At 39.3% G+C, this 25,716-nt stretch overlaps 1 protein-coding gene across 4 annotated transcripts in view; it reads right to left on the minus strand.

Annotated features, from left to right (window-relative positions):
• LOC149083942 (ankyrin repeat and BTB/POZ domain-containing protein 2) overlaps positions 1–25,716 on the minus strand; it is a 132,619-nt gene that overhangs the window by 21,424 nt on the left and 85,479 nt on the right. For all 4 annotated transcript variants that reach the window (XM_089234319.1, XM_089234317.1, XM_089234320.1 and 1 more), the window contains exons 5-8: positions 10,385–10,543; positions 7,327–7,510; positions 5,804–5,956; positions 657–915 (exon numbers count right to left, since the gene is read on the minus strand). In XM_089234319.1, coding sequence (XP_089090445.1) covers positions 657–915; positions 5,804–5,956; positions 7,327–7,510; positions 10,385–10,543 — 755 coding nt within the window. The remainder of the gene's footprint in view (positions 1–656; positions 916–5,803; positions 5,957–7,326; positions 7,511–10,384; positions 10,544–25,716) is intronic.

Here is a 25,716-nt window from a genome sequence, read left to right on the forward strand (position 1 = left end):
TGCGACGAATTGGCTCTGCGACGAATTTGTACCGCGACGAATTGGCACTGCGACAAATTGATGCGCGACGAGTTGAGCGCGACAAGTTGAGTGCGACAAATTGACCGGCTACGGTATTAAATATTGTTCTGGAAGTAAATATTCGCTAAGTAACAGTGGGCCAGGCTTGGCCGGTAGTGCTTCATTGCAGTAGGGGGGCGGGGAGCAAATATTAGAAGCAAATGTTTTCTAATGACTATTTGGCCGGGGTGGGCCAACATCATCTATAGCAGAAGTCCCCCGCAAACGAATCATCTAGAACATAGTTTTCCAACCTTTTTTGTCCCATCGCCCCCTTCTTCAGAATTTTTTTTCTCCCAGCGCCCCCCAACGCAATCTCACCCATAGAATCCTATGCTATACCCGTGGCTTCTACAGCCTCTTTTGAACATTCCATCGCCCCCCCCCCCCAGGGGACGGTAACGCCCACGTTGGGAATCACTGATCTAGAATGTCTAGGTATGCTCTGGCATTCATGATACCGGTCATAAGAATTCCTGCTCCGCATAATTGTTTCTGCATATTCTCAAAATTCACCAGGCACTTCATTCAACATGGTGGTAAAAGGTAATTGAATGTTGAAAATACATTGCATTTTTAAATGAGTAAATACTTACCTCGATGTCGACGCTTGCCCCGGCATCAAGCAGAGTATGTACAAGTGCCTCGTCACCCCTGATGCAGGCTATCATGAGCGGAGTGAGTCCTTGCTCGTTGAAGGTGTTTATTTGAGTGATGGGCAGAAGCTGTAGCGCGTGTGACATCAAGTCGGTCCTTCCGCTGGTCAGCATGCGGAAAGCTAACTCTACCTTCAAGGCACGAGCGCATTCTAGATCTTCCGTGCGCTTCCGGGAATACAAACGATCTTCGCTTACCCTGAAAGTAGTAATGGCAACTCATTCTATAAAAAACCGAAACGAATTATAGAAAATAAAATTCTCTCTCACCTCTATGCCAAGGGTTCTTAACCTTTTGTTTCAGCCTTTGTGCGAATTATAAACTGGGGACACGGAACCCTTTACGAAATAATATCCAGTATATAGCAAAGTGTGACAGGAGAGAGACCCCTTTAGAGGAGACCTACATTCAGCAGTGGATTGAGAAGATCGCTGTGCGGTCGGGTCGGCATCGTACTGGACTGTCAAAGTGAGAATCCAGGCAATGATTAACTTAAATGATCTGCAGTGCTCTTGAGGGTGATTCAAGTGATCTGCGGCACATTTAAAGATGACTTAATTTACCTGCAATGCTGTTGCAGATCACTCTAGTGGCTCGTGATACATTTTCAAACTACTGAAGTGACCTGTGATACATTTTAAAACCAATGAAGTGGCACACCCTCTTCTAACGCTCAAGCATCCTTGTTGTAAATCAAAAATAGAACGATTGGTCGTTTGATCAAGTTAATCATGTTGATTTTGTGTCGCGGCTGAAAAACGTTTAAAGCCCCCTAGTCCAAGGAGCTATGAGTGAAAGAGATCTAAACTACTCAAAAAATCGTCAACGAATATAAGGCACAAATACCAGGATATTACTAAAATACTTGTAATGCATTTCGACACACTAAGGGTGTCGTCTTTAGAGGATACGAGTATTATGCTGACCGAGTTTCCCACTTGGATTGAGTACCAAATCTTGGTTGCTCAGCGAACGAAAAACAATACGTCTGTTCAAGTCAAACGTCATAGCAAGAAATATTTTTTTTCGTTCCGCTGAGCAACCAAGATTTGGTACTCAATCCAAGTGGGAAACTCGGTCAGCATGATACTCGTATCCTCTGAAGACGACACCCATAGTGTGTCGAAATGCATTAGGAGTATTTTAGTAATTTCCTGGTATTTTCGCCTTATTCATTGACGATTTTTTGAGTATTATTAGACAAAGTCATGTCATCTACTCTTCTGGGATCTAAACTGTTCGGGAGCTAAACTCGGGGGGAGCCCAGTTGGTTCCGTTTTTGAGATGTTACTAAATTACATGAGTTGACCGCGGGCTTCGTGGGAAGTTTCAATATGGCCCGTCATGTCCGAAAAGACCCCTGGCCCTAAGAGGAATCCACAAGATGCTTTTCAGAAACAGAACAGGAATTGGAATAAGATATAGCAAGTGAATATGCAGCTGTGCGGGGATGGACGGGGGGGGGGGGGTTCCCGAGCTTGCCTTTGTTTGCCCTTATAACTACAGACACTGAGTTCTCTTTCACTACTAGCATTAAAGTGGAATGTTGTATAGTAAATCTCTGTTCGCGCGAAGAAAAATAATTCCTTTTTATAAAAAACGTGAAAAAAATATTCAACGTTAAAAATTTTTTACTAATCTTTTTGAACTCGGTAGCACTGCCGTCTCTCATTGAGTGTAGTGTTTCGCGATATAGAAATAGGGCCTTTATCTGATCTCATCTAACCAATACTTATTAAAACATTGTGCATGAGAAACTTCTCAAATTTCCCCAACACTTTCAAGACTACGATTATCACTGATTGTCAAGAGCAGGGGTGCACAACTTCTGGCCCGCAGGCCTACCGAGGGGGGGGGGTCAGTTGGAAAAAGCTCAGTAGAATCCGTCTTAATCTGGGCGGGTCTGATAACAGAGAGACATCGAAAACACCACTTTAATACCGAAAACGGTTCCTATTCATATTTTGTGACCTCTTGGTACAGGTCTTTTTATACAGTACATACCGTATATACTCGTGTATAAGCCCAGTTTTTTTTGTGGAAAAATTGGTTCCTCAAGTGTGGGGGGGGGGGGGGGTCGGCTTATACTCGGGTCAGTTTTTGATGAGAAAATATCGACCCCCGCAATCAGTAGTCATTTTTGTAGCAGTGTTCGAGAAACTGGTATTATTGGCATGGGATATGTTCAAACCCCACAGAACCGATAATGTCAAAGCCGAGGCAAAGAAATCGAAAACATCATTGACTTTGATACCAGGTGGGCTAACGTCGATTGTACAGCCTTTAGATGTGAGCATCAACAAGCCTTTCAAAGACTATTTGAGGAATTTGTAAATCGAATGGACGAGTTCCGATGATAAAGAAACTACAAAAAGTGGTGCTTTGAAGAAATCTGACATTGGTCTAGTGTGCGAATGGGTACATGAGGCATGGAATTCTGTTTCCGCCGATCCTGCGAAAAAGTGTTGCATGAGCAATGCAATAATGTAATAATCTAATGCGATGGACGGAACTGAAGACGATATCCTCTTTGAAAGTTACGATGGCGATGAGACAGGCCAGATGAAGATAAAAACGAAGATGATGCCGCACCCCCAAGATGATCTGATGGATTACCATGAGCTTGGAGAGTTAGAAGAAACGGATTTGAAAATTTGAATCATTTTCTATTGTAAATTTCTGTAAGCTATTCATTTTGCATGAAAATATAAGAATTTTTTTTCCTCTGAAATTCACGGATTTTTTTTTTGTCGGCTTATACACGGGTTTTCAATTTATTGCGGTTGTGGTGGTCCTGAAGTTGGGGGGGGGGGGTCGGCTTATACACGAGTATATACGGTAAATGTAATGTACTAATCATCTAAATGTATAATCTGATGTACTAATGTATGTAATAATCTAATGTACTAATGTATGTAATAATCTAATGTACTAATGTATGTAATAATCTAATGTACTAATGTATGTAATAATCTAATGTACTAATGTATGTAATAATCTAATGTACTAATAATCTAATCGTACAGTATGTTACATTTTCAAAATTTATTACAGAAAAAGGATGTTCAATAATATATGTAGATAGTGTTACGGAAAATTATAAATAGTTCTTATTAAGTATTTATTATGTCATTTTTAGCGCGCCTGTAAATAGTCATTATCTTATGTAAAAATGAAAATTAACGCCTTCCCCTCTATAAATATCGCCAAATTAGCAACAAACTTAGCGAAATTTGGCGACAGCTCCGATGATTTAGCGACGTCATGGCGCCAAGAGACTAGGCCGGATTGAGGCAATACAATATAGCAGAAGGATAACTGATATAAAATGAATAGCTGTAAATCCAATGACTAGGGAGAAAAATCGTACGTAAGCTATTCCATTTATTAACAACCCTATTAGAGAAAAACTCCCTGCGACACCATAACCTAGAATTGTCCCTTACCAATCGATACTGGTGTCCCCATCATATCCCCCCATTGAGACCTGTGCTCTTCCAATGAAAACATTTAAAAATTTCAAGTCTCTCTTCATAGCTTGAGCCCCGTATGCCCTCAAGAACACGCGTGACTATTCTCTGCACTCCCCTGACCAAGTCAATGTCCCTGTGTAGGTATGGGTCTCCAGAACCTGACGACATACTCCGATCCAGGACGAACTAAGGCACAAACTATTGGCAACTTTACGCCCATTGTTATATTTCGTATGCATTCTCCACGTAACCACACGTCTTTAGTTTCGCGTTTACGTCATTTTCTGCCCTCTAACAGGTATCTGACGACTTAAGAGCTTATGAAGAGGGGGGGGGGGACAAGATTGTGTGCATGTATGTGTTCTTATATAAAAGTCATCTCCTAATCTCCCTAGTCATTGGGTTCAGCTATCCATTTCAGTCAAGTGGCTTGTACGTTGCATCGAGTTGATGGCTGGAGAACGACGCGAGTGATTAGATACTTGCGAGCACGAAGCAAGGGGAGCCACTGCTATAAATATTTGCTAACTTTTTCTGACACAACTCTGCCTCTTTTGAGCTAACGGAAGTAAGGTGCTTTGCATCACTCCGGGATTGTGAGTGGTTCTATCTATCTGTAGCAGAAGCTCGAAGCTCGTGACGTCACTGAAGAAAGTCATCTCACCTATAGCCATTGGATATACTACAAAAAAAGGGTAAAGATGGCGCTTCGAGCAGAGGCCTTCTGCTATAGATGGCGTTGATTAAAGCGACAGGAATAAGGCTATATCCAGTAGCCATAGGTCGGGTCATCGCTAGCCGGATAGTTGAGATTCCACTGTATTATTAAACACCAAAAATTATACATATTTGCACTACTGACCACATTTTCTCCATAAAAATAGGATAAACCGGCAATTCTTTCCCATGTGAAAAATACGGGACATTTCCAATTATCGTCAAAAAAATCAAAGGCAAGCAAAGCTGCCATTTATCGCTGGCAAATTTGCTAATGGCTAAAATTAATCACTGCTGCATATTGCAGTGGATTAAAAATGTAATTTCCGAAAGAAAAAAATGTTTAATATGACAATATGTGAGATGAATATTTATATCACTGATTAATTTGTAATTCTAATATCATTATATAGTTTATCAGTTAAGAATCATTGCATATACTTAGGGGGAAGAATGGGGGACAACCACAGTTACGAGATGTCCCGTAAAATACGGAATACGTATGGTCACTTTATGCATAAAGGTTTCCGGTCCCACACTGAAAAAGGGGTTGTGCACTTCCTGAGCAGGAGTGTATTACTAAGGGTCTATATAAGGATCTTTCATGCTCTTCATGCCCAACTCAACCCCCCCTCCCCCCCCCCCCAAAAAAAAAAATCTATTGTTTTTACACAAGGTATAACATCGCTTCCCACCTTAACTTCCGCCATCGTGTATTTATGCATGTTGATATCTGGCACTTCCATACTAACTCAACATGCTTTTTACACCAAAAATGTCTCCTCTTACGGAGGAAAAAAGAAATGGGGCGCCACTATAAAATCTTGTGAACACTATTATACACTTCACAGAAACAGTCACGAGAATAGTCGAATTGAACAATTTGTAAATCTTACCCGAATTCTCTGATAGGACAGTCCACTCCCGGAAGTAATAGTCTCGCAGCTTGCATGACGTCATCCTTATCCACAACATGAGATCGCCTGTGCTCAGCATGGGCCGACGATATACGCACCCACTCGATCAGAGGCGGTAGAACTAAATATGGCCTGATAAAATACATTTAGTAGGTTATTGTCGATCGCATACCCTGGTCCTTGGTATTTCAACTAACTTTTATCAGCACACAAACGAAAAACAAGGGGGGGAATAACATTGAACATAGATAAATATGCGTGAATAGCTGCCAACCTTTGAGAATGAGTGTTAACGAGATTTTTGCGAAGATCCGAATTCAGCGGAAAAACTGCAGAGAAACTTAATCTTATCGATTAGACCAGTGTTTCTTAACCTTTTTTTGCCCGTGGCCCCCTTTGAACCATATTTTTTTCTCGTGGCTCCCCTGTCTTACCCAGAGATTTCAACTCTCATCTAGAAACAAGACACTTTATACTTATTGAAATGATTTTTTTTTTCAGTGAATTTATACTGAACGAAAATTTTGCAAAGAAAATTGGCCTCCAGACCACTAGCCTAGAACTTATTGATCTCCCCACTAGTCCGAGTTCTATCAGGACCGTCTCAATATCATGGGCCCCCCCCCCCCACCTTAGGCAAAGTGATGCTATGGTAGTCCCATACTTTAGCTGGAAATAAACGGCCTACATATTTCCTATTTATTTTCAAAATTAATTGCACTATACAAAATATCATAAGGTGGGGTCACTTATGGGCATGAGGCCCCTCACAAGAGTGGGACTGATAGAGCTACAACCCGGGACCTAATATGGTTTTCATCTTTTTTTTTTTTTGTTTTTGTTTACCATACAATAAATTTCATATAGGGAAGGGGGTCTGAAAAATTTAGCCGGAGACTTGAAAAAAAACCCCATCCTAGGGAACTTGTTGCAAAATGTAGGCGGTGAGGCCTGGGTGGGTCCATGCCCTAAAGAAGGTCCTGGTTTTATGGGGGGTTTTGTTGGATTCTCTCTTTCACTGTATAAGTGTTAGTCACTAATATAAAATCTTTATTTCTTCACACCTTAATTTTTCTTCTCAGCTCTCCAAACCACCTGTCATGGCCCCTTTCTCCATTTTCTTCCGTGGCTCCCTTGAAGTATCCCAGTACCACAAGGGGGGCCATATGGCCCCCGGTTGAGAACCACTGGATTAGACTATTCATAGGCCAAACCATAAAGTTATAATAGTATATATCTTTAGTCTATGAGTCAAACTGACACCTAGCTGTTTGGCAAATTTTGTCTTTTCCTCGCAAAATGAAACATTTATTTGTGATTTGGCGAAATGGCAGAAATTTACTTAACGTAAGTGACGTCAATTTAAGCAAAAAAAATTAAATTGCAATTTTAATTTTTTTTTTTTTTTTGCAATTCGAGAGATGGAGTAGAAATTCGGGACTATGAATTAAACTGCTAATATTGTTATGCGATATATTATTATATGTATCTGCATAGCGTACCTCTCGTACACAAGTTCTTGCGCCTGTTGTACCCTGTGAGTCGTGTGCTCAGTATGCTCCAGCTGGGAGCACCGCATGAAGTAGTACAGAGAGTGAAGTGCTCCGGGTCCCCAAACAGCTGATGATCGACTCGAATTGCCGTGCATCCGTTGATAATACTGGACAACTCTTCGCAGTAGGTCACCTTTAAAAAAAATCGCATACATAATATAAGTTTTTGTGCTTTTCATTCTGTTACGCAGCGCTGCCGTGGGGTTTGTTTCCTTCATTTCGGAGTTTCAAAACATTACTTTTATTAGATAGAGTATATGAGGAGCTTACTTTCGGAAGGGAACATTTCCATTTTTGCTAAATTTACAGTAGAAGATAAAAAGGTATTCCTCCAGAATACGTTTGCGTCACAAAAGTAGAAAATAGCTCAACAGGTAGCATGTAGAAATGGTAGAAGGATATTTAAATATACTACATTTCTTGATCAATATTCAAGGGAGCTATCCGCATTTGAATTTTGGAAATGCTCCGTTTTTAAAAAAAAAAATTAGTGGAAATGTTACCTTTTGATTAAAATTGGAGCTTTTAAGTCTGAAAAATTGGAAATTTCTACGTGACCTGTTGATTCCAGCCAAGAAATGTTTTACTCGTAAGTAACATAAGAAACACGACCATTCTACTGTGGAACCTCCCATAACGGACACTCCCGTTAGCGGACACCCAGACTGATGAACGCAAATTTGAAATACATCGACGAGACTCAATGTATCTTACTATCCATTAACGGACACTCCTCGTTGGCGGACAGAATTTCAGGTTCCTAAAGGATGAGCGCTATCGAGAGATGAAAAATACCGAAGCATATGAAAAGGTCGATATGTTCCCTTTTGATAGAAACGACTGACTGTACGTTGTAATTTCTACCAAAATTATTTCCGTTTGAATAATCCCGGTCGCATAATCCGACAAAGCTTATCCCAAAGATATTCTTAAACTGTAAAAAAATTGCATTTTGGAAAAAAGTGGAAATGTTCCCTTTTGAAAATAAGCTCTTCGTACATAAAATTCGAAAATTATAAATATAGATCACGTGCTTTATATAGAAAACCAGGAAAAGTTGAAGAAAAGATTTTTCACAATGTATGCTTGTAGGCTCTCAGGAGTGTTACACCCACACTTCATCAAAGGGCGCCACGTTGAGATGAAAGATTTTGTGCCTGATAAGGGGCCGTGCAAGTATTACGTCATCATCGATGGGGGGGGGGGAGGGAGTTTCCGATTTGCTGACTTCTGATGACAAGGGGGGGGGGTTTGGATAATGCTTACGTCATCAACCACCCTTTAAAATATGAGTTAGGATTTGGAGGGGCAGAGCTGATGACGAAATTTTGCTGACAAGAAGGGGGGGAGGGGGTAAAAAATGGCTAAAAATTTGCTTACGTAATACTTGAACGGCCCCTAAGCGGTTAGAAGGAGAATCGGAGTTTATCCGATTCAAGAAATTCCATAGAATTTTTTCATGAGGGTTATCTCAGGGCGAGGGGGGAAGGGTCCTCGAGAGTCGAAGGATTGAGAACCTTAACAGGAAAGGACTCAGGCAGTTGCATAAGATACGATTGCACTGGAGCCGCAAAATGGTCAGCACCAAAGAGAAGGTAGCCTTTTGGTTAGCCAAGTTTTCCTCGAAATTTCCCCCTTTTGAGAAAATTTTTCCCATGCTTTCAAAACGAACGAGATGCTATCTTTTGATCAAAATCTGCAGTCGAGTATTTAACGCTAAGAAAAATCATTGCACTGAATTTATAAAAAAAAAAAATTCAAATCGTTCTTTTGTTTGATGAAACCTCAAAATTTCCCACAAATGCTAAGAAATTTCACGTACGACCAATTTTGGACACCAATGCATACATCCAGTTAGATGTGTGAAAAATGGCATACCGAAACTTGGCCTCCGACATTTTACCCCTGGCATTTTAATCCTGACATTTCATCCCAGAAGGGGTCTAAATGAGTGGGTGAGTAATCATATGAGTGAGTGACCTTTGACCTTTAAGACCGGACACACCCCGCTTCCTGTCTCGGACAGATATCAAATCGTTCCCGAAGGATGGGGGTAAAAATCCGGAAAGTTTTATTAAAAACAAAGAGGCATAGTCACCTCAGACGAAGGCAACAAAAAATAAATAATTAATTAATACGATCATCTTGGAATATCAAGTGAGTGAGTGACCGGAAAATTCAGCAGCAGCAATCCACCGGCACGCCAACGATGCGATAAATTGACATAGTGAGCAAGTAGATAAGCAGTTGAGTGAGCAAGTCAGCAAGTGAATGGTTAATCAAGTGAGCCATGGAGTACGTGAGTAACAGGTGAGCAAATGAGTGAGTGAGTCACTCATACGGCCACTCACTTGATCGCTCACTTAGTGACTCATATGGTCATTCACTCCCACATACGATCACTTAGGTCATTGGTCACTCACCTATTCATATGGTCACTCATACTCATTCACTCAATCGCTCACTCCATCGGGGAAGGGGGGGGGGATATGTCAGAGGTGAAACGTCCAGGGGAACGAAATGTCGGAGATGAATTTCGCGGATCCCGGGAAAAAAGGGAGCGCTGGGAAAAAGATTTCGAACACTTTTGGTGAGACATTCCGAATCACTAAAAATGCTTATCTCGAAATTAATCATTAAATGGCCATGGAAGAAGAAGAAGAAAACTAAAAAATGGTTTTTCTCTCTCGAAGGTGTACTGAACTCTCTCAATACATCTTCGCTCTCGATTACATCCCACACATTACATACATAAACTTATAAGGCCTTTTCCCCCTTCACAAAAATATTTCTCCCTTCGCTACCACTTTTCTTAAAATAACAACAACAACAACAACAACAACAAAAAAGAGCAGCAGTAGATGAGGCTACTCTTTAATTAACGGTCAAGATGAGCTGTTATCGTCCATCATGAAGTAAATTGCCTTCTTCTTCTTCTCTTCGCAACGGTTAGTACGTATATAACGTACATCAATATAAATATATAGTGCATATAATATTTTCATACCAAGTTCAGTGACGCTTCCAACGCAAGTCGTTAGCAGGTGTTGCTCGACAGATTTACTGGTGGACGGTCTTTGCTGTTCCTCGGCCAGGTGAACCGAGCTGCCAGGTCGGCTGTTGCTGTTTTCTGATTGGTTTGGCCACCTCGGCAGCGATAACGCTCCTGTAGGAAAGATAATAATATTGGGTATCGGAAAAATCTGTGTAATTTAAATAACTTAGGGAAATTATTACAGAGAAACTCGATAGTAATGATATCGAAGATTCCATGGAATTTTGTCGTCTTCACCGAGGTTGACGCTTTAGTGGGGTGTGTGGAGTTAGTACCGCCATCTATGTTTCAAATCGTGAGAGAAGTGTAATTGGTGAATATTTGTACTGTTCTATGATGTGTTCCTCCCTGTGGCGAGACCCGTGATTCGAAATTAGAAAACTACAGTCAGCCGACTTACACTTCTAGGTGGCTGACGTTATACCTGGGAAACAGCAGTAGATTTGAACGTGTATAATTGTTATGTCATACGCAGAAATCACCCAACATCTTCAGGAAGATGCTACCCTACTACTACACCTCACATGCACCTCGTAAACATCCCTCTGAATAATTTACAATGAATCGGTGCGTGTTCGGAAAACTTTGCGTCGTATATTCACACGGTCCGAAGTTATTTATGACATCAGAGTTACGCGTGTTTCGTGTTCGAGAATTGCTGTCGTCTGACTTCTATATTTTGAAGTGAAAGTGAGAGATGCCTGAATCTTCGTGTTTTTAACGAGTATCGTGTTTTCATGGCCAAATATTGTAATTAGTTGAAATTGAAATGCGTCGCATGGAAGAAATTACCAATTCCTTCTGGTGAATGATTGATGCCATCATTTTGTAGCGGTAAAAATATTGACTAGCCACCTGCGATTGATTCCTTACTCCGCAGGAGTGACGTTGCAGATTGCGTATTTAGAGCAGGCTGCTTCAACTTGCAGCTCGCGAGCACAGCGAAAAATTCGAGAAAAAAAAATCAGTGAAAAATAAAGAGACAGCTCAGTTCTCATGATTCCGATTTGATATTAGTAGAGCCCGGATTACATGCAAATGCATATTTCACCAAGCACTTTTTATACAGTTAGTGCATATAAATGCATAAAATCACCAAAGCTTTAGAACAAGATCGCATTTTACTAATGTTTTCAAGATCATTTTTAAGTTTTCATTCTTCAAATTTAATAAAATACTCCAATTTTTTTCAAGAAAATATTTCAACATTGAGTATTGTCCAGTTTAGGGTGAATTTTTACATTATTAAATGCATGTGTTTTGCGCTCCTATAACTACATGCTTTCTGCATGTTTTGCGCATATTTTTTGTTTTTACTGCATATTTTTCTTTTCTTTTAGGTACGAGAAAAAACACTTTCTACGTGATTTTTGAGTTCTCAGTTTTTGAGTTCATCCGTAAAGATTGAAAAAAGGGGCAAAAAAACTGCAATTGTTGAGGGGCCGTTCAAGTATTACGTAAGCAAATTTTTTAGCCATTTTTGACCCCCCCCCGTCAGCAAAATTTCGTCATCAGCTCTGCCTAACTCATATTTTCATAAAGGGTGGTTGATGACGTAAGCATTACCCAAACCCCTCTTCCCCCCCCCCCACTGTCAGCAAAATTTCGTCATCAGCTCTGCCCCTCTGAATCCTCTCATATTTTCATAAAGGGTGGTTGATGACGTAAGCATTACCCAAACCCCTCTCCCCCTTGTCATCAAAAGTCAGCAAATTGGAACCCCCCCCCCTCCATCGATGATGTCGTAATACTTGAACGGCCCCTTATTTAATCTCCAAAAAATGATGTCATCAATAACCAGGACAAAACTTATAAATTTTCCAGTTACATACTCTTTTATATTCCGAAATCATAAAATGAAGAAATGGTAAGAAATTTGGTTTCATGGGTAAACCCCCCCCCCCCCACCTTCCCTGCTTAGAGCTAAGAAGTGTGAAATTGTTGTTTTTGTTGCTAGGCTGCAATATGATATGCTTGCAAATAAGGAGACAGAAGTATGTGGTTTTCTGGGAGGGTGGTGTCTTTCCCCCTTTTTCTGAAGAAAAAGAAAAAAACGTACCATAAATGCATTGACGTACCAGTAAAAATGTGCCTTTTATAGAACCAAAGAGAAGTACCACTGAACAATTACTATGTGCAGGTGTCGCCGTGTTCTTGTCAGAAATGTGCCGCATGTTTTGAGAAATTTGATGATTTGTAAAAGTGATACGAAAGTTTCGACAGCTGGGTTGATGCGAAGATAAATCCAGGAAAGAAAATTCAGCTGGCCCCGCGGGAAACCGAGCCCACGTTCTCTCACTAGGTCAAAGGTTCAATTTTCAAAGTTCTTTCGGTTTTCATTTTGCTGGTGGACATCGTCTTCGGATTGTAAACGTTAGAATATTAATGAATTTTTTGTAGAAATTTTTACTGAATACTTCTTGATAACTTCCTGTAATTTATGATTTTATTTATTTTTTTGTAAATATTTACCAATGAAATGATGAATAATTATTACTTATTTATCCTTTTGATATAAAATTAATATTTTGAAAATTCCATTCAATGTCATGGTATTGCCTACAAGGGAGCTAAACCACCATCCACTTTCCCTAGCAGCAATACAAAAAAAAAAACTTTCTAATCATATTTTACATTCATAAGGCCTAGATATCCCATTGATCTTTATTGTTTTAGGCAAAAAGCCTCTGCAATGGGTGGCAACAATAACAAATACAGTATGACAAATAGTAAAAGAAATAATTACAAATAATCATTTTTGGAAGTACACAAAAAGGAAAACAAATACCGTACATACTCGTGTATAAGCCGACCCCCCCCCCCCACTTCAGGACCACCAAAACCGCAATAAGTTGAAAACCCGTGTAAAAGCCGATCCCCCAAAAAATCCGTTCATTTCAGAGAAAAAAAATTCTTATATCTTCATGCAAAATGAATAGCTTGTGGAAATTTACAATAGAAAATGATTCAAACTTTTTAAACCATTTCTTCTGAGTCTCCAAGCTCATCGTAATCCATCACATCATCATAAGGTGCGGCATCTTCGTTTTTATCTTCATCTGGGCTGTTCCATCGCCATTGTCACTTTCAAACAGGATAGATATCACCTTCAGTTCCGTCCATCGCATTGCTGATGCAACATTTTTTGAAGGATCGGATGATAATTTCGGCGGAAACGGGAATTCCACGCCTCATGTACCCATTGTCACGCCAGGCCAATGTCAGTTTTCTTCAAGACACCACTTTATCATCGGAACTCATCCATTCGATCCACAAATTCCTCAAATAGTCTTTGAGAGGCTTATTGATGCTCACATCTAAAGGCTGTACAATCGACGTTAGCTTACATGGTATCAAAGCCAATGATGTTTCAGATTTCTTTGCCTCGGCTTTGACATTATCGGTTCTGGGAGGGGGTTTGAACATATCCCATACCAATAATGTCGGTTTCTCGAACACTGCTACAAAAATGACTACTGATTGCGGGGGTCGATATTTTCTCACCAAAAACTGACCCAAGCCTAACCCCCCCCCCCCCCCTACTTGAGGAACGAATTTTTCTACAAAAAAACTCGGCTTATACACGAGTATATACGGTAGCTATTAGAAATGAACATTTCCGTTTGGGAGGGGTTCAAACAGTTATTATTAGTGAAATATATACTGTATATTACATGTTAGCAAAAAAAAAAATTATCAAGTGGTGTGATTCATTCCACAAAAAGATCTCTAAAGGATATTATATCAGACAGCAAACGGAAAAGACAGTTTTGCCTTTGTTCACAAAATTTGAGAAAGGCAATAAAATAGATTGCATGGCTGGGTGTGCCGAAATACCTGCATCTAAATGAATTGTAAGCCGAACATGTCATTAGTACGTGAGCCCAGGTCTCAAATTCATTGGAATTACAATATGTACATGGCACCTGCGGATTGATTCCAAGGACCCTCCCGTTTATGAACAGCCTATTTGCACCAAAACGAATGAGAGTTCTTTTAAATTTAAGCGGAATATTGTAGTCAGTGAGGTAGCTCTCGAGTCCAAAATTCATTTTAAGTTGTTTGTAGTGGGGTGAAAAGTTGGTGCTCTGAATATTAGCCATGTCATTTTGCATGTTTTGGATGTTAATTGAGTTTAGAATGACAGGAATGTAGTATTGGGTGATAGCTGGGTCACTTGAGTGCTTCAAAAAACAATAACCACTGTTGTCAATTATTTTCCACTAATTTGCAAGCCAATTGTATTTTTCGCTTTTACTCGCCTCGTATCTCTCGCGAAGTTCAAAAAACATTGTTTTGGAAGCCTGTAGGTCGGCATTTTTTCGATCCTGAGCCAGTAACGCAAAATAAATTTCGAAAGAAGTGCGGAAATGTGTGGTTGCCCAAGTTCCGCTCTGACCATACGTCCCGGAGTTTTTCTATCTAAATGGAAAATTCTTTTGGCAAAGGTGTTAAAGATCGATTCAAGTTTTTCAAGATAAGAAGGGGACCAGATCGCCGAACCGTAAGAAAGCACTGAAAAAACAAGAGAGGGAAAAGAGTTTGAATGCTACAGGGGGGTGAGGATATTTTTGCGCCAGCTAAAATGGGTAAAACTGTATTCATTGCTGAATTGGTTTTTGAATGAAAAGTTAATCTTGCTAAATGAAAATGACCTGAAGAGGAAAATGGGACACCCAGATATGTGTAATTTGCTACTACCTCTAAAGGTAGACCCTCAAAGAAGAATTTTTCAGATTTCTTGAGCTTACCTCCTCTCCTAAAAACCATAACTTTGGTTTCGTCAGTATTAATTTTTAATTTTTTACGAGAGCAGAAATTTTTCCACAATTTTGATTTTTCTCTGCAGGTTCAAAGGAGAGTCCGCTAGGATGACCGTATCATCTGCGTAAAATAGACAATGTACCGAAGTTTCGGAGTTAATAAAAATTGGTTCAATATGCGATTCCTCCAGCAGTTTAACAAGATCGATTATGTAACAAGAAAAAAGAGCGGGCGATAAAATCTCCCCCTGCAGAACCCCACAAGTAATTTTTATACTATCTGTCAGGCCGAACGGGGTCGGTCCTGACCCTCAAAGTCGCCTTTTTGTATATGTCGTGAATCACAGCTATAAAATGTTTACTTACAACCATTGCAGACGCTTTTTGCCTAAAACAATAAAGATTATGATGATGATGATATCCCATTTATCAAGTAATTTCATTAAAAAAATTGCGAGAAATAAAAAATGCTCCTCTAAAAGGGGTAATCAATTGCGCCTTCATATATAGGGATTCTAGGCCAATGAATGAATGAACGCCAGGGGCTCTGCCGCCGGACTTATCCCGTTGCCGAGATCTCTTCCAGCCCAGCTTCGTGGCAGAGTCTGGGACAAAGTGAGTGCACCTAACAGTCTGAGCGTGTAGATAGTGTTTTGTTTTTGATATTTCAGTGGCGCCATCTATACTTCAAATTGTGAGTGAAGTGTAATGATTGAATATTTGTAACGTTGTAGGCCTGTTGCTCTCTGTGGCGAGTCTTTTTAACGGGGAGATCGGCTCACATTCACACCTAGGAGTTCTGGGCCAGTGCGGAAAACTCTGAAAAACTTCCTCCTTCTTTTTTTAGCTCTAGTAAGGAAAGGAGTCCCAAGGTTACGCCGTCAAAGAGTTTTGAAAAAAAATTACCACTAATTTTCTACTCAGGGGTTATTAAAGTATTACGTCAGCATCGATGGGGGGGGGGGTCGGACGATGCTTACGTCATTAATCACCCTTTATAAAAAATATGAAATGTTCTTAATGGCATCTTACTCGGAGCCATAAATGAAAAAAACCTTTCACTAGTTTGTGGGCACCTGAACTAACATTCTCCCTATTGATAAGCCCCTCCCCCCTCTACAGAGACACTTTAGTGATCTCTAAATGTTTCGCGGATCCAAGTGATCTGGAAATGTGTCCGGGCCGCTTAAGTGGAACTGTGCCAAGCGTCACTGAAGTAGTCCGTAACTCTGCCGCGGACCATTTAAGTAATTTGGGAATGTGCCGCGACTAACTCGAGTGATGTAGAACCGCAATGGGGGCCACTTGATTGCTCTCACATGTCACTCTAGTTCTGGAAATGTGTTGCGGGACTACTTGAGTGATATTGAAAATATGCCACGGGCCGCTTAAATGCTCTGGAATTGTGCCACGGGTCACTTAAACGATCTGTAAATATGCCACTTAGTTCAGTTTTACATAATTAGGTTTGAGGGGGCAGGTCATCAGATAAACCCCCAGTGCTACATTTGGTCCGAGGGCCATGGGTTTAGCATACAGTCGAATCCCGTTTTTACGAATACCGTTATAGGGAAAATCTCGTTTTAACGAACACTTTCCTAATCCTCAAATAAGTTTACAAAGGAACAATGCTAGGTAACCAGGAATTCCTTTATAACGAAATTTCGTTTTAACGAAGTGATTCCTCCGGTCCCTTGGCATTCGTTATAACGGGATTCGACTGTATATGGCTAAGTGGGTAGGTCGCAATGAATGTCTTTAAAAAAAAATTTTTTTGAGTTCTTAGCCTTCAAATAGCATTGGAATTAACAGAAAGTGCTTATAATAACATAAAAAAAATTTTCTTTGGATATTCCAATTTTTTTAAAATATCTTTTTCCTTAAAAAAATTAATTTTTGATTGTCTTGGTGGTGGGGGGGGGGTGCCCATCTCCTATGCCAACCCCTCCCCCCCCCCCTCCGCATACGTCTCTGATCCCAACAATATCCGTTAGGAGGTAGGGAGCAGAGCTGACGAAATTTTGCTGACGGGGGAAGGGAGGTCAGAGTTTCGCTGACTTTTGCTGACGGGGGGAGAGAGGGTCAAAAATGGCTAAAACCTTACTGACGCAATACTTGAACTGCCTCTCATTTAAATATTCACAAAAAAAAAAAAAAAATCACTCAACCCTAGAGTGTTAGATTGACGTTCATTCAAACAACACAGATCCAAGTACAGCCCAGACAAAGAAAGAGAAATAACTAGAGTTTCCACTAAAAAAAGCAACAACTGTTTGCGAAAAGAAAGTGAAAATAAATGTTTTATAGACACATCACCAAGAAGCGCGAAAGGCGAAAGGCGATGAGTAGCCAACTGCTGCCATTTATACTAATTTTTGCGGCTTTAATAATCGCACTACGCCACTGATTTTCTTTTATACTTCTTGAGTGAGAGATGAATGTACTTAAATGTTTTCATATATTTTATTTTGAGGACGACACTTTGGGGACCCTTTCACTGTAAGAACTTGAAAAAGTATTAAGGAAAATTAATTGAAAACTATGAGGTGGTATTTCTGATTCATTTGTAATACATCGAAGACCAACACCCCCAAGACTACTTCCCCCGTAACGCGAATCACGGAAATCAACTCAAGTTTAAATAACTTCGTGACTTTTAAGAGTATTCTTGTTATTTTCTGCTGGTGGTGGTCAAATTCCTCAAGATGCTATTAAAGCAACAAGACAGCAAACAACAACAACTGAATGTTTTTCCAACACCATTTCCTCTATTTCTCGTCGTCCCCCCCCCACAACAACATTATATGCATATATATACGAAGTATATATATTATTGGAAGTCGAAGCTCCCATCGTGATTCATGAAATGATGTTTACCCTACCTTGATAGGGTAAATGGAAAAAAAAAAGAAGAAGAAACATGACTTATGACCGAACCACCTACGCTTCTCATATAAAGTAAATGGCAGTTTAGAGGGAGGGAGGGAGGGAGGGGGAAGAGCCATAAATTTTTTTATTGCAGGGCGTAGCGATAAATCATCGAATCGCGTCCGTCTCGGGAAAAAATTGCATTTTTCTTGAAGACATTGGTGGAGATAACGATCGAAATTGCGGTCGGTCAGCAGGAAAGAAGATGGAAATACGTATTATAATGAGAGGTTAGGGACCAGGTAGCAGCAGCAGCAGCATTTACACGCGCGTCTATCTCTCCACAATCCACCTCCCCCATAGAGCGAAAATAACTACACCGGGGGTATAAAAATGAAATTGTTTTCACACTCTTTTTATTGATTTCAATGAAGTGATTGAAATTTGAATTTCAGCATTTGTGGTGACCCCCGCAACGCAATAAATGTCACGGTGATTTAAGATGAGGGGTGTTCAACCTTTCGGAAAGTGCAAACCACTTCATTGGGTATGGAAACGTGTCGCGGGCCACTTCAGTTCTTTGGAAATGTGCGTTACTCGGGCGATCTGAAAATGTGCCGCGAGGCATCGAGTTACCTGGAAATGTGCAGTGAGTCACTCAGGTGATCTGAAAGTGCACTGCGTGTCGCTTGAGTGATCTGGAAACGTGCTTCTTACTACTCAGGTGATCTGAAAATGTGCAAAACGCTGACCTCCTCCCCCCCCCCCCTTGTCATCAAAAGTCAGTAAATCGGAACCCCCGATGATGTCGTAATACTTGAACGGCCCCAATTTTCTCGCCATAAGCTTGTACGTGAAGTGGCTAAATGATAAGTTCTGTAAATGTGCCAAGAGTCACTTAAATGATCTATAAAAATGCCGCGGGCCGCAGTGGTGAGCATTAAATGTTTCGTGCTTAAGTGATCTGTTACTGTGCCGTGATCAACTCAAATTACCTGGAAGAGTGCAGCGGGGCCACTGAATTAATTCGGGAATGATGTGCAGCGAGTCAGTCGATTGATCCGAAAGTGCGCCGCGGGCCGCTTGAGGGGTTCTGAAAATGTTGCGAAAGCCACTCAAGTGATCTATGAATGCCGCGTTCCGCAATAAGTGAACGGTAAATTTGTCGCGTGGCGCTTAAGCGATCTGTCAGCGTGGTGCGAACCACTCAATTGATCTGAGCTACTGAGTTAATCCAGAAATGTGCCACGGGTCACTAAAGTGATCTTTCGAGGGCTAATTGAGTGGCTTGGTTATTCGTCGCGGGACACATCAGATGAATCCGAGGGAAACATTTGACCCGGCGGGCTATGGCTTCAGCATGTATAATTTTAAACATGGTCTTTGTGAAATTGTGTGTCCCCTATTCTATTGCTTTACATTAATATTCTGATACAGAAGTTCCAAAATAACATGGCGCAGCTCCACAACATTCCGAAAATATAGGGTTAACTAAACTGAAATTCCTAAACTCAGAGGTTTCTGGTTATTCCTACTTGTCCCAATGACACCAAATTCCGACAACAGACACCTCAAAAGAATGATGCGTTCATCATTAATATTTAAAAAGATAAATAAACAAAACTACAACAACTCGCCGATATGTGGCGCCACAGCATTTCGTTAGAAATTGCTTGCGCTACGGCATATTCGAATTACTAATAATGGCGATAGTCCAAGTTGGTGTGTGTGGAAAAAGAATTCAAAGATAATAATTACTTGATATGGGCAGGCATAAGCGAATACGGTCTCCTCGAACGGGGGATAGGGATTTCCTACCCTCTCGCGTATGCTAATAATACACACTTTTTTGGGAGAACGAAAAACTCAGAATTTCGTGCTCAGCGTTGTTCCTAAATCAAAGAGTAGATGTACAGTACACATACAAGATGAACGGTCAAGTCCCAAGTCCCTCGGCCGCATTTTATTGGTGGACCGTTGATCCTAGAGGCATACTTCTATTGGTGTACGCAAAGGGCCAAGATTATAGTGTTATTTTGCTGGAAAAAACCTAACCCCCCCCCCCTGAGAAGAACAAAAAATTGAGCCCCCCCCCCCCCGAGAAAATTCTGCGTACGCCTATGCATACTTCTAATTATAAAATGTTTCCAAATAACGTATGGACTTCAGATACGGCATCCATATTGCGAGGGGTTTCATAGTTAGTTATTAAAAGGGGAAAAGAAATTTACTTTCTATTTAGTAACCCTAAATACGCAATTAAAAAGTTATTGCCCTGTCTCTTCTGATGCCAACAACAACAAAAAAAAAAATTCCACTTCAGTAAGTGCAATATTCGCGGAGATAATTGAATGCGAGTATCGGATAAAAGTTTGGGAAAAAACAGCACAAACTAGCAACAAAGCTTCTTTCTCTTGCCCTTTTACTGTCCTTTACTATCTTTTTTTCCGATTTTTGAATTCGTCAAAGAATACTGCACTTATAGTTCGTTTCAGGTTAACTTTGCAGTGGAGAGAAAGGTAGAGAGTGTACTCTTCCGCCGCAAAATAAAGTTCCCATAAATCGGAGTTTTATTATGATTATTTATACAGAATATTTCAATTTTTTTAATGATTTTGTGAAAAAGAAAGGAAAAATATCGTTTTGAACCGATGTTTCTTCGTTTGAAATTTTTAAATTAGAAAAAAATATTGGTTACCATTATCCAAAAATCTATAACAACCACAACAACATTTTCGCGGTATCCTAGAAATCGTCCATACCTTACCCAGGCCGCGCATCGATACATTGGTTGAGAGGCTTTTGTTGCCATAGCAACGAGTGATGAGGTTCCCTCGTAGCTTCCTCTTCACTGCAAAGTTAACCTGAAACGGACTATAGAAACATGGAACTTTTTTTGTTGTCCTCGGGAAAGGCGGGGCAACAACTTTCTAATTAAGTTTTTGAAAACGGCTTGAGGGGGGGACCCACCATAGAATTAATCAAATTAATTTATTAATAATATCATTAAAATCACTTTAAAAATATCTAACTATATCTACTTAAGAAATATATAAGGTAAATATGCCGTGGAAGATCAACAGCAAGTTAAAGTATGCCGCGGGATAAAAAAAAAAGGTAGGAAAAACGCTGATCTAGATTCTCACGTAAAGATTCCATATAAATGACAACGAATTCACCATCCCAGAAAACAACCGAACAATAGCGATCCATTTATTAGTGTATTCCATCGAGTGTATTTGTATATAGGATTAATCCCTTAATATAAATTCGCTCATCCAATAGTGAGTCCATTAGACTGAATGTGCGGTAGACAGAGTTCTTAATTTAAGGTGAAGTAGAAAAAGCAAACAAATTAGACTGTCAAATGAATCGTTCGGGATAGGGAAATATCCATTCGTATTATGGGGGAGGGGGGACTGATGTACCTTGAGCATAGTTAACCCTGCAAAGAACCATAGTAAAACCTTAAAGCGCTTAAAATAGTTTTAATAGTATTGCATTCTAGTTGATGTTTTTGGAGTGCAAGAGATTAGAAATACATAACCTCCCAACTGAGTGTTGTCTCGGTTCTTTTTCTGTGACCTTGACAGAGGAGATCTTGCAAGTGGGCACGTTTTAGAGACAAAATTGTGAGTTTGGTTCTGCTGTGTTTCTTCTCAACATTGCAAGTTTAGTTAACTAACATTCAGTGCCGTCTTAAGGCATGGGCCCACCCGGGCAAGGCCCGGGGGCCTCAAGATAACAGGGGCCTCACAAAAATGAGATCTGGTTGAAATTTTCGAGAATTTGCCTTATAGGGCCTCAGAAAAATCACTTGGCCCGGGGGCCCATGATGCTCTTAAGACGGCCGTGCTAACATTTAGTAATTAAAATCTATGAACCATACCAAGTGCTCAATCATACCAAGCGCTGTGAACAAACTTATTGATATTTTTCGCAAATGATGGAACATCGTGTACCTTGAAACGAAAGAGATCGTATACCTTGGAATAGTAGATATTAAACTTGGAATTTTAAGTTTTACTAATTTTTGGTAACTCTTCTTCTTTCGTCTTTCAATACATTTTATATATTTTAAATTTTATAGTTCTGTACTTCTCTAATACAAAAATTACAGCTATACACATTTCTTCTCTTCTATCCACATTTGGTTATCTCCTGATTAAATTTGTTTAAAGGAACAAAATTCATGCAGTGTGAGAGATGCGTCCAAGAAAAACTTTAATTTATTGGAATTGAGAAGTGAGAAAATATTCTATTGCTCATCAGTGCCAGGTATAGCAAATGTTACAAGGTATAGCCTTGTAACATTTGTAATGGCATCACCTAGCATCAAAGGAACTGACAGAACTAAAGATTTAAAATATTCAATTTCCCTTTCTACAAGTATATAATATAGAATATACATTTCTCATCTACACAAATACGTCCTATCTACATTATTGTTTCTTTTCTGTTTATGTACATAATAACCATATTTGCGACATTATGTATTTTTACATATTTACATGTATGATTTATATTAAAATTTCTCATTATATATCTTATTCGAGTAATGTTTGATTTTTTTTTGTCTTTGTAAGCCTGTTTTAAGGCACAACACTACATGTATCAAGGTACAAAATCCAATGTTGTACCTTGGAACATTTTTGTCCCCTCTTAAATCGGTATCTCATGGTTACAGCGGAACAGAAAGGTAGTTTAAGTATCATACGATGTCTCATACAGTATACAGATAAATACTAAAACTGAATTTAGTGAAAGTTTTAATGTAAAAACTGACTTTGACGGAAAAAAAAGTTTGAAAATAATTGTACAAGGTGAAACAGTCTCCCTAATTCGTGGGATATATGCTCATCGTTATGGGTATCTCACTATACCTTCAGCCTAGAGGCATTTTTCCGCTATTTCCATTTTTATGTGCGTGACTCTCGGGACATGTTGGTTCAGTAATAACTTTGTACGAAACCGACTTCCCACCAAAACTTTTCTTTACCTTTTCGTTGTGTCATCAACCTCAGGTTGATCAGCAGATCTTAATCCTCAACATCTTATTTTCTTTCTTCTTCCTCCTGTTCCGTTCCGAAGATGGCAACAAGTAAAATATAACAAAACAAAAAAAAAAACTACCTTGTCAAGTATGTATGTAGTATGCACTTAGCACCTGCCGAGGTGATTGCAATTTACTAGCGTTACATATGTAGTTTCTTTTTTTTTTTTTTTGACGTGAGATTAAGGGGCTGGAAGGAAAGGATTACGATATTCGAATGAAAAATAAAGCTAAAAAGTAAAAAAAAGAGCAGTTTTTATCTTCTCTGCGGTTTGAAACACGTATGAGAGGTATAATATATGAAAATATTTTTTTCCGAGTTCTTTTTCTGTGAGATGATTTCAATTTAACCTTTCCACACCCCAGCATTCATTTTTTGGAATTTTCAAAATGTTTTTATTCATTTTTGGCACTCAAGAAATGCATTAAAAAACATAAATGTCAGCAAATCTGTATTATTTCAAATTTTCAAATTTTTTTTTTTGTGAAGAAATAATTCACTTTTTTTCAACCAAGATGATGCAAGGTATACCTTCACATCCAATTTTTTCAATAATTTTATTGATAAAATTTTATGTAATAATAATAAATCACACTTTCCCCGAAGGCACTTTCGCCTTCACGCCATCTTGAAAACTCCTGAAAGTTCAACTTTAATTGCTGCCCTCTGACGAAAGCCCCAGAAGTTCATATTCACTATATTTTTCACTCAAAACCTATACAATAATTCAATTGAGGGCGTAACTCTCTGAGTTCAAAAGAAAAAAAATGTACAGAGAGAACAAGAAATCCACGCATATTTGTGGCACCAGGGTCTAAAAGGGGTTAAAGAGCTTTTTAGAAAAAGATGTGGAAATTCATAGAAAAATTCCATAATTAACAGCGAGATCGAAATTCAGAATTAAAGAGAGAGAAGATCCCAGAATTGATAAAGAACGAGAATTACCGCGAGAAAAAATCACAGAATTCAGAATTAATGAGAGAAGAAAAATTCCATTATTGAGAGAGAGAGAGCAAAATTCAGAATTAATTAGAGGAAAAATCCCAGAATTGAAGGTAATTGACAATTATGTGATAAATAATGGATGAAATTCCAGAATTAATGGAGGATTTCCATATCACTGAGAAAACCAAATGAAATTTACTGCATACCCTCATTTAGAACAGATATATTTCGCAAGCATTTTTACTACATTGCTCCTAAACTATTTAATGCTTTACCGTTGGTTATACAGAATACTTTTTGAATTTCTAATAGCAATACATGATATTGATGTATATTTTCAATTATAGAAGCGAATTATATTATTATCAATATGCCTGTAGTTGCCTCATACCATTTTTTTATTGTATCAAATGCTACTGTTTTGTGAACAAGTATTTTTTCAATATTAGTTTTTACAAAAATTTACCCAAAATCATTTTATTATTTAACTTTATTTTTTATTATAACTTTTGTATTATTATTTTCTTATTTTTTGTTTCTTTCGTCTTTAGTTTTTGATCAGTTGCTCTGTACAGGCTTAGGCCCCCCCCTGGTGGTACTGGGATACTTCAAGGGGGCCACGGAAGAAAATTGAGAAAGGTGCCATGACAAGTGGTTTGGAGGGCTGCAGAGAGCTGAGAAGAAAAATTAAGGTGTGAAGAAATGAAAAAAGCTTTTATATTAGTGACTGGACACTTACAGAATCCAACAAAACTACCCAAAAAACCAGGGCCATTTTAGGGCATGGACAAACCCGAGACTCACCGCCTACATTCTGCAGCAGGTTCTCTAGGATGGGGTTTTTTTCGCAAGGCCCCTCTAGATAAAATGTAGTGTGAAAAAACAAAAAATGTTTGACCCCCAGTCAAACCCGGGGGTCTCAGGTCCATAAGTGACCACACCTCATGATATGTTGTGTAGTATAATAAATTTTGAACATAAGTAGGGAATATGTAGGCTGTGTATTTACATCTAAGTGTGAGACTACCATAGCATCATTTTACCTAGAGGGCCCCATGATGTTGAGACGGCCCTGAATAGAACTCGGACTAGCTGAGAGCTCAATAAATTCTAGCCCAGTGGTTCGGAAACCAATCTTATTTGCAAAATTTTCGTTCAGTATAAATTTACTGAAAAAATCCAATACGTATAAAGGATCGTACTTCTAGATGAGTTTCGAAGACTCTGGGTGAGACAGGGGAGCCACGAGAAAAAAAAAATGTGGTTCAAAGGGGGCCACGGGCAAAAAAAGGTTAAGAAACACTGCTCTAGACGACAAACATCAAGATTTGACTGTTTTATTTAACTTCTGAAACAAAATAAAAATAACTAATTATTAGCCCTCGTATACAAATTCAGAATCAATGAGACGAAAAAATCTCAGAATCGTAAATATGTTTGATATATGTATATTTTTTCACTTCTATTACGGTAAGTACGCACCACCCCCCCCCCCCCCACCAAACCGTGGTTCCCGGTGCGACTACACCTGTCGCACACACTCTAAGGGCGGCTCTGACGTCAAACAAAGCGCTGACGTCTAAAAAAGTTAATCAGCAGTGCTAATTACAAATACTGAGCTACGTTGTCATTCGTAAAAATCTTATCAACATTC

This window comes from Pholcus phalangioides, unplaced genomic scaffold, assembly GCF_987345545.1.
Source record: "Pholcus phalangioides strain wild (caught in Gottingen) unplaced genomic scaffold, Ppha-v1.0 ptg000008l_1, whole genome shotgun sequence".
Lineage (NCBI taxonomy): Eukaryota > Metazoa > Arthropoda > Arachnida > Araneae > Pholcidae > Pholcus > Pholcus phalangioides.